Source organism: Hippoglossus hippoglossus, chromosome 19 (assembly GCF_009819705.1).
Source record: "Hippoglossus hippoglossus isolate fHipHip1 chromosome 19, fHipHip1.pri, whole genome shotgun sequence".
Taxonomy (NCBI): domain Eukaryota; kingdom Metazoa; phylum Chordata; class Actinopteri; order Pleuronectiformes; family Pleuronectidae; genus Hippoglossus; species Hippoglossus hippoglossus.
Window position 1 is genome coordinate 561,069 of NC_047169.1, and position 9,805 is coordinate 570,873.

At 46.9% G+C, this 9,805-nt stretch overlaps 2 protein-coding genes across 7 annotated transcripts in view; one reads left to right on the top strand and one right to left on the bottom strand.

Annotated features, from left to right (window-relative positions):
* Nucleotides 1-591: 591 nt before the first annotated feature.
* On the bottom strand, nucleotides 592-2,807 carry LOC117753384 (transmembrane protein 100-like). 6 transcript variants are annotated; one of them, XR_004612240.1, is made up of 4 exons: nucleotides 2,652-2,807; nucleotides 2,434-2,497; nucleotides 771-1,359; nucleotides 592-735 (listed from the first exon to the last, which is right to left on the bottom strand). XR_004612240.1 is itself a non-coding variant. In XM_034571462.1 (2 exons), the coding sequence occupies exon 2, from the start codon at nucleotides 1,321-1,323 to the stop codon at nucleotides 853-855; it is 471 nt and encodes a 156-aa protein (XP_034427353.1). In that variant the 5' UTR covers nucleotides 1,324-1,359; nucleotides 2,418-2,807; the 3' UTR covers nucleotides 763-852. The 6 variants fall into 6 exon arrangements, 1 of the variants encoding a protein (XP_034427353.1); XR_004612239.1 differs by having other exon boundaries at nucleotides 2,434-2,807; XR_004612238.1 differs by having other exon boundaries at nucleotides 2,418-2,807.
* A 5,289-nt stretch (nucleotides 2,808-8,096) lies between these two features.
* The window catches only part of ankfn1 (ankyrin repeat and fibronectin type III domain containing 1), a 48,138-nt gene continuing 46,429 nt past the window's right edge, over nucleotides 8,097-9,805 (top strand). Inside the window, exons 1-3 of the mRNA XM_034570137.1 lie at nucleotides 8,097-8,343; nucleotides 8,797-8,897; nucleotides 9,632-9,805. The exon at nucleotides 9,632-9,805 is cut by the window's right edge and continues 51 nt beyond it. Of these exons, the coding sequence (XP_034426028.1) occupies nucleotides 8,824-8,897; nucleotides 9,632-9,805 (248 nt within the window). The 5' untranslated portion in view covers nucleotides 8,097-8,343; nucleotides 8,797-8,823. The remainder of the gene's footprint in view (nucleotides 8,344-8,796; nucleotides 8,898-9,631) is intronic.

The window sequence follows — 9,805 nt, forward strand, 5'->3', positions numbered from 1 at the left end:
TAGTTACAGACTGAACATGTTTATATATAAACTCTTTCCACATAATCAGAGTTCAGTCAAGGTGCGTTCAAGGGTCTGACTCATTTATTGACTCAATAAAAGCAAAGATTGAAATTAACGTTGTTAAATATTCCCCTGTGCACATTCACTTCACCTTCATGAGCCAGAGTTTCATATAAAAGCCATTCAATTGATTCTTTAAGCTTTTAAAACTGAAAATGTCGAAGGACTCGCCTCCGAGTTGTATGATGACAAACATGCATTGGTTCACTAGTTTAACAGGAAGTGATATTTTATTGAGATATTGTTGTTTTTATAAACATGAATTATTAATCTGTGCTTTCATTTAGCTGCATTTGATCATTTCCAGGTTTTGACTTCAAACCTCCTTTAAACCTTGAGCTCCGTTTAATCCCAACGATTCCATGACAATATTCCTTTTACACCATGTGACCCTTGGGGGCCTCCGTAGAAAGTTCTCAGCAGAAGTTCCCAGAGTCAAAGTGACGTCATTAAAAGTCTTGTTTTGAGTTAAAAAAAATCTGAGAAAATAACCAAAGTTTTAAGATCGTTGGTTATTTTAGTTTCATTCTGTGACGACTGATCCATCGTGAAATTGTTTTTATTTTCTCTTCATCTCAGAACTGAACGTTTGTATAAGAAAGTTTAACCGTCGTCCGTCGTCCAGCTCAACCACTGTGCGGAGGTATGGTCGTGCGTCATGTGACCCACGGCAGCGCCATCATCTCCTCAGGAGGTGTGAACCTGACGCCGCCTGCTGGACGGAGTTAGTCTGGTGCGTTCAGGTTCACGGCCCCCCCCCCCGTTCAGAGTGTTTCTGGGTGTTTCTCCTCAGGCCACGCAGTACCCCCGACTGGCAATGAGGGCAGTCTGACTCTCCCTCCGTTTGTCCTTCTTCTTCCTCAGTCGAACCCTCCAGCAGATGGCGCTGGAGCCCAGCAGTCCCAGGCCGGCGGACAGCAGCACCAGCCCCAGCACTGAGATGGTGGACCCGTGAGAGTTGAAGGTGTACGCAACGGCCGTGACCACGATGCCGGCGATAAGGACAACCACGCCAAACGGCACGGTGCAGCGGTAGCAGGACATCTCGGCACCACCAGTGGCCGCCGTCAGCTGGACCTCATTGACGTGTGGGACGCGCGTCACCACGACAACGCCTTGGTCCTTCCTGGGCTTGTCCCGGTTCAGCTTCTCGGCAGAGATGGACGCCGGCGGCTTCACGGCACTCCTGGGGATCCTGGGACCGCCTTTGCAGTGGAGGTCGTCCATGTTGATCTTACTGGTGAAAAAGAGGTGCGCCATCTTGATACTGATGTCAGCCAATCACAGAGCAGCTAGCTGGAAACAGAAAGTGTGTCAAAACACAAACAGTAAATAAAGATGGACGACATGACGGCTCCCAAAAGTGAAGACAAATTATTTCAATCGCCCTCTGGTGGCTGGCTGCAGTATAGGTCATAGACCTCCTCCATGTTAGCAGATGGGACATGTTGTTAAATAAATGTTTAAAGATGTTTCTGTCGTTTCAGCTCGTTCTCATCTCTCTGATGTTTGTTCAAGTGTTTCTGATCAGTTTGGTTTGAATCAGTTCTTTGATGATATAAAAACAGGCTGAGACGTCATGATTGACAGCTGAGACTGACTCAGGATTGGTCGAGGGTGTGTATGGGCGGGACCTCGATACCAAGACTCCACCCCATGATCACTACTGCTCAGACTCTGACTGTAAATGACATCATCACCACCAGAGGGCAACGTTTACATCTGAGATATTTTAGATAAGTTACAGTTATTGATGAAAACTTCACTGTCACATTTATAATGTTTAGTTTCATCTTTATGACAAAGCACAAACTCACCTTTAACGATTCAATCAAATGTGAAGTTGATTTAAACATTTTACTTAAGAGCAAAACAAGATTATAGAGGCTGAATATTCGTTTTATAAGGATTTTTCATTTTTTATTTTAAAATCAGATTAAACTAGTAAAGTAACTAGTAACTGTAACTAATAAAGTAAACAAAGTGCTTTTCTCCCTGCACAAAACTTTGTTACTTAGATACTTTTACCACTGAAAATGAAATCTGAAAATGAAACACACACACACACACGCACACACGCACACACACACACACACACACACACACACACACACACACACACACACACACACACACACACACACACACACACACACACACACACGTTGTGATGATGCAGCTGCAGTTTTCTGTTTAAAAGTAAAAGCAGCTTCTGGTTTCTCTCAGTTTTAATTCTCATGAACTCACTCAGTCATGTTCCTCCTCTGCTCCTCTGCTTCTTCTGCTCCTCTGCTCCTCTGCTCCTTCTGCTCCTCTGCTCCTCTGCTCCTTCTGCTCCTCTGCTCCTCTGCTCCTCTGCTCCTCTGCTCCTCTGCTCCTTCTGCTCCTCTGCTCCTCTGCTCCTTCTGCTCCTCGGCGCTCTGCATCGTCGTCTCTGCAGGAAGAAATGAGGGAGTATGTCTATCAATAGAAGAACGGGTGAGGAGGGGGACTCCCCTCCACGTCTCCCCCTCCTCCTCCTCCTCACCACCTCCTACTGGACCAACCAGAAAAGTTTTAACTCTTTCCTTCCTTCGGCTGGTACCAACCCGTCCACACACCATCTCACTGATCACTGAGCGATCTCTAATAATCTGATGGAAGAGGAAACTGTGACAAACGGGATCCAGATGTTTCTTCAGACGCTCTCTGCTGCAGACGGAACATTTAAACATTTGTTCATTTATTAGTAGAATAAACCTCAACATAAATATACAAAGAATACAAAACAACACACCATTAAAAACACACTCACACACACCATGCTGAACACGCACTCGTACAAATATGTAAACACACTTCTGATCTTAAATCTCTTCAACATTTCTTTCCTTCAGGTTTATTTTGTCTCTTCAGTTTTTCCTGTGACTGAGAGCAGAGCATCCGAACATCTGAAAGTGATGGAGCCACATGACCTCCGCCCTGCAGCTGGAGACGTGTGGGAGGAATCAGCTGAGGTTGGTTTATTGTTCTGATCCCGTGTCGTCCTCTGAGGCTCCGTCTCCACGTCCAACATCTACAAACCCACGAGCATCACGTCAACACACCTTCACTTCCTGTTTGTTCGAAACAGTAACACTGACCCCGGAGCGCTCAGGTAACTTTATCAACCATAAATAAAGATGGACGACACGTCTCCACTTCCCTGCGAAGGCCGAACTGAACTGAAATGCTTTGATCCCTTGAATCTGTCCGTGATCGGCGTCATCAGCTTGTCCCGCCCACGTCTGTCCCTGTTTTTTTTGTGTCCGTTATCTGCTCGGTTGAGTTTGATACTCAAGTATTTACCAGCGCCAATAAAATGGTTGGTCGCTGAAGCACAATGAATCCTGGGATATGTTGGGCTGTTGTCTTGTTGCTGCTGTGACATCATCGGTCTTTAAATGCAGCCTCTGTCACCTGACTCCACCCACAGCCTTATCTGATTGGATGTCTATAAGCCAATCACAGGGCTTTACATAATCTAGAGTGGACCGCATTGACCACACCCTCTTTTTCAGGAAGCATGGCCGACCGTGAAAGGAGGATGAAGAGTGATGTAAGCAGCCATCTTGGAAACGCCAGGCTCCGTCTGTCTATGAATCGTTTAGAAATAAAAACGTGCGAAGAATCAAAGTTAAATCTCATTCAAACCTTTGATCCACAGGTTAAACACGGAGTCTTGACGACCTCCTTCACGGGGGGGCGAAGGTCACGGCTCCGGCCACAGAGACGTGACGCGGTCGCCTCGCCCCCCCGAAACCATCCAATCACGTTACAGAAACAGCGAGAGAAACACGGTGAGTTGACTGGAAACATGGCGACTCAAAAATGTGTTGAAATTAACTAAACTGTTGTGACCTACAACATGATTGGCTTGATGTTTCCTGTTTGGCTGCTATAAAGCAGATGATTGGTTTATTAGCAGGAGGGGGCGGGACATGTGTTGTACAACCGGCTTTCCTGTTCAGGTTCGTCTTTTATAACATCGAGTTTCCAGGAAAAAACAGTCGATGTTTAAAGACAGTTGGTCTTTGTGATGCTTCACTACGTCTTCGGCGTTAACGTTAGACCCCGCCCCCTCAGGGAGCGAGCTGGGTGGGCTCCTTCACTGCAGTTTTTAGATTTGTGAACTTTAATGGATCTTAAACCTCCCCCCCCCCCCCCCACAGTTTCCAGCTGGACACATCTGGACTCGTTTTGAAACAGAGCAGACTCTGCTGCTGCTGATCCTGTCAGGGGCCAGCAGGGGCCCCCGCTGAGTCCTTTGATCCGGAGCCAGGGGTCAGAGGGAGAGAGAGAAAACAAGGAACTGTGACCTCATCTCATCAAGGTTTCTTTTCGTCAGGTTTTATTTATTCAGTCTCTGAGTTGATTTATTTCCCAGCAGCCCCCTGGGCTCTCAGCCTTTATTTCCCTGAAGGATTCATGGAGATTTTAATTCTGAAGAGAAAGTAATTCTGAGGAAAACAAGATGTTGAATAAAAACTGAGGTTGATTTCCAGACGAGAACTAAATGTCTTCCCTGCATCAGTGTGTGTGAGACCATGAGTTATTCAGTTGGTCTCTGGAGACGTCGTCCTTCCTCTGCAGCAGATGGTGCTTTTCCTTTCTCTTCCTTCCTGTGAGCACAGGTGTGATCGACGCTCAGTTTGATCCGGAACAAAGTGGAAACGTTGACTTTGCATCTTTTCAGCTTCACACGTCGCAGTTACTCAGAAAAACCTTCTGATCGTGAACGCAGCAGCATCACGAGGTGAAAACAACTTTCAACTGGTGGAGGGAGAAATAATGTTGAATCGTTTCCTGAAGGTGGCGCCACAGACACAGTTAATTTGTAATCAATATTAAATCAGCTTTTTATCATCAAAGCAAATAAATCATATGAATTTTAATTTAAGTTTTATCTTTTTTCCAAAAATCATCTTTTCAAAGATTAAAATCAAAACTACATTTTAACAGGTTTTATATTTATTATATGAATATTTGTTATGTTATAGTCCCAATGTCGTTGTAATGATAACAACAACAATAATAATAGCACTTGGTTACAAAGGGCTTCACAAATCAAAGCAATCAGATAAAAGACACAATCAAATCAAGTAAGAAACAGTAACAGGATCAAATGAATAGAAACTGAACTCAGGTCATATGATAAAAATATGTTTTCATTAAGAAACACGTCTCCTCTCTCTCACTTCTGATGAAGCTTCAGCAGAAACCAGATGATTTAACATCAGAGGAAACTGAGCGACAAAGAAAAAGAACCAAATAAAGAAAAGAGAGACAGGAAGTGAAAAGTGAAACAGCTGCAGGTCACGACAACGACTAATTTAATTCAAAATCCTGACTTGACTATGACAAATATTTAAAATCAGAATCTGATGATAAATTATCGCTGAGTTCACGTTAGATTTTGTTAATTTAAAGACAAAGTAAACGTCTGTGAAGTAAAGTGAAGAGAAATCTCAGAAGGAAAGATGAAACAGAAGAAGAGACACAGATGGAGAGAATCAGTGGAGGAAAAGAAGGAGCTCCAGGTTTGGACGGGCAGAGGAATTCCCTGTTTTCATGTGGGATCCATCATGTCAGGATTACATCACTTCCTGTCGCTGAGCGTCCACCCAGCGGCCGTGGCCCTGGAGCGACGACAGGAAATTCTCCCAGTTCAGAGGTCGACAGATCACAGGAAACATCACAGGCGTCCAAACCTTTTACATTCAGTCAAAACACTACAGTTCCCATGAGCCTCAGCTGCAGCTGGAGTAGATGAATCAGCTGAAACTGTTGGAATCTGTCAAAAGATACCGATCAACAACCAATCGTTAATCAACGCTCGTCCCACAAACAGGAAGTGTCAGAGTGTGTGAGATTTATCAGATGATTAGTTTCTAACGTTTTATAACAAATATTCACTTTGTTCAAGTCTGTAAATCAATAAGAATTTATTTTTAAATCAGTGATAAATCGTTCACATGAATATCAGCTGAAACCATACTGACATCTAGTGGTAGTAAAAGGAACTACAAATGTCTTTATTGAATTTCACATATTTGAAGTTTTATTAAAACAACATAGTGTATTACATTAGTAAACATGTGACTGTTATAAAGTTACAAGTTGATAATGATCTTGTGCATCTTAAGATAATCAACCTGTATTATTTAGATAAAGGGAAATCATATTTATTTACAATCTAAACTGCTTCTTCGTCCTTTGATTTCAAAGCAGTTGATCCTGTTGTCTGTGGCCCGAGGACAAGGGGCCACAGTATTGAGACTCGGCCCTGTGCTGCTCAGTGAGAAGAGTATTGAGACGGGGCCCTGTGCTGCTCAGTGAGAACAGTATTGAGACCCGGCCCTGTGCTGCTCACTGAGAACAGTATTGAGACGGGGCCCTGTGCTGCTCACTGAGAACAGTATTGAGACTCGGCCCTGTGCTGCTCAGTGAGAACAGTATTGAGACTCGGCCCTGTGCTGCTCAGTGAGAACAGTATTGAGACCCGGCCCTGTGCTGCTGACTGAGAACAGTATTGAGACTCACCCCTGTGCTGCTCACTGAGAACAGTATTGAGACTCGGCCCTGTGCTGCTCAGTGAGAACAGTATTGAGACCCGGCCCTGTGCTGCTGACTGAGAACAGTATTGAGACTCACCCCTGTGCTGCTCAGTGAGAACAGTATTGAGACTCACCCCTGTGCTGCTCAGTGAGAACAGTATTGAGACTCGGCCCTGTGCTGCTCAGTGAGAACAGTATTGAGACGGGGCCCTGTGCTGCTGACTGAGAACAGTATTGAGACTCGGCCCTGTGCTGCTCACTGAGAACAGTATTGAGACTCGGCCCTGTGCTGCTGACTGAGAACAGTATTGAGACCCGGCCCTGTGCTGCTCAGTGAGAACAGTATTGAGACTCGGCCCTGTGCTGCTCAGTGAGAACAGTATTGAGACTCGGCCCTGTGCTGCTCAGTGAGAACAGTATTGAGACTCGGCCCTGTGCTGCTCAGTGAGAACAGTATTGAGACCCGGCCCTGTGCTGCTGACTGAGAACAGTATTGAGACGGGGCCCTGTGCTGCTGACTGAGAACAGTATTGAGACTCGGCCCTGTGCTGCTGACTGAGAACAGTATTGAGACGGGGCCCTGTGCTGCTCAGTGAGAACAGTATTGAGACCCGGCCCTGTGCTGCTGACTGAGAACAGTATTGAGACGGGGCCCTGTGCTGCTCAGTGAGAACAGTATTGAGACCCGGCCCTGTGCTGCTGACTGAGAACAGTATTGAGACGGGGCCCTGTGCTGCTCAGTGAGAACAGTATTGAGACGGGGCCCTGTGCTGCTGACTGAGAACAGTATTGAGACGGGGCCCTGTGCTGCTGACTGAGAACAGTATTGAGACCCGGCCCTGTGCTGCTCAGTGAGAACAGTATTGAGACTCACCCCTGTGCTGCTGACTGAGAACAGTATTGAGACTCACCCCTGTGCTGCTGACTGAGAACAGTATTGAGACCCGGCCCTGTGCTGCTCAGTGAGAACAGTATTGAGACTCACCCCTGTGCTGCTGACTGAGAACAGTATTGAGACTCGGCCCTGTGCTGCTCAGTGAGAACAGTATTGAGACTCACCCCTGTGCTGCTCAGTGAGAACAGTATTGAGACTCACCCCTGTGCTGCTGACTGAGAACAGTATTGAGACCCGGCCCTGTGCTGCTCAGTGAGAACAGTATTGAGACCCGGCCCTGTGCTGCTGACTGAGAACAGTATTGAGACTCGGCCCTGTGCTGCTGACTGAGAACAGTATTGAGACGGGGCCCTGTGCTGCTCAGTGAGAACAGTATTGAGACTCGGCCCTGTGCTGCTCACTGAGAACAGTATTGAGACCCGGCCCTGTGCTGCTCAGTGAGAACAGTATTGAGACCCGGCCCTGTGCTGCTCAGTGAGAACAGTATTGAGACCCGGCCCTGTGCTGCTCAGTGAGAACAGTATTGAGACGGGGCCCTGTGCTGCTCAGTGAGAACAGTATTGAGACGGGGCCCTGGCTCCAGATGTGAACTGAAACCTGAATCCTCGCTGCTCTGGATCTGTGTATTTTGGGATGTTTGACTCGAGGCAGGACAAAGACACGTTTCCAGGAACAGTGTGACCGAGCAGATGTTTCTGCTGTGGGAGGAGGAGAAGAAAGAGGAGGAGAAGAAAGAGGAGGAGAAGAAAGAGGAGGAGAAGAAGAGGAGCGGGTGTTTGTGCAGAAGAAGAAGAAGTTTCCTCTCTGACGGTCAGTCTCTGGTTTAAATGTGCGGAGCTGTTTGAAACTGTCAGTGTAACTAGTTAGTGTAACTAGTCAGTTGTGTGAGTGGAGGTCAGATGACTCTGGTTAGTTAACAGTTAGTTAGTGTCAGTTGAACTGAAGTTTAACTCACCGGGTGTTTTCTCTTTAACTCCCTGACGAGTCCAAACGGTGTGCACGTGCACGCTAACAAGTTAACTTTAGCATCATCGTGCACGTTAACTTTAACTTAACTTCATTGTTAACATTAAAGTGTGTGTGTGTGGGGGGGGGGGGGGTGTAACTGAAGTAACTAGTAACTTATAAAAACACAACATCCTCCATTCTGCTCCTGTGATACCAGCTGGTTTCTAACACATGATGTCATCTTAAGATACTCACTAGCTCACTAACCAACTAACCAACCAACCAGCTAACTAACCAACCACCTCACTCACTCAGGCTCCTCCCCCTCAGATATGGCTGAAGATGTCCGTGGACTCTGAGAACTCCTGTGTTCTGACGTCATGTGTCTTCCAAACAGCTGATGAGAAAGATGAGAGGTGAGGGGGGGGGTACAGGAAACATCTTCTTTCTTTTCTTCTTCTACTTCCTGTGAATTCTGTTCATTCATTGGTTCAATCTACAGGTTCATGATGCACATCCACACCGATTGGCTGGAAACGACCAATCAACGTCCAGTTCCTCAGCTTCACACTTTCACCACAGATGTTAAATATGAGGAATCGAACATGTGACGTCTGTTTTATGACCTCTGGGAGGAGCCTGTTGTCTTCTTGGTCTTCTCCGTCCTCCTCATCTTCTTCGTTCTCTTCGTCTTCTTCGTCCTCTTCATCCTCTTCGTCCTCTTCGTCCTCTCCGTCCTCTCCGTGCTCTTCGTCTTCTTCATCCTCTCCGTCCTCCGTCCTCTGCGTCCTCTCCGTCCTCTTCGTCCTCTCCGTCCTCTCCGTCCTCCGTCCTCTTTGTCCTCTCCGTCCTCTCCGTCCTCTTCATCCTCTCCGTCCTCTCCGTCCTCTCTGTCCTCTCCGTCCTCTTCGTCCTCTCCGTCCTCTCCGTCCTCTGCGTCCTCTCCGTCCTCTCCGTCCTCTCCGTCCTCTGTCCTCTTCGTCCTCTCCGTTCTCTTCGTCCTCTTCGTCCTCTCCGTCCTCTCCGTCCTCTCCGTCCTCTTCGTCCTCTCCGTCCTCTCCGTCCTCTGCGTCCTCTTCGTCTCTTTTATTCTTTATCTCTTCTCCCTGTGATAATGAAGCTCACTTACTGTCCTCTCTCTCTCCTGCAGCGTTCTGGAGATGCTGAGTTACTCGAAGTTCTCCGACCTGGAGACATGGCTGTGCACGCCATCCTCGCTGCTGCTGCCCCGGGCGCTGGACTCCGCCTTCACCTCCTCCTCCTCCTCCACCTCCTCTTCCTCACATGCGTCCAACCACTCGTCCTCCTCCTGCTCCTCCTCGCC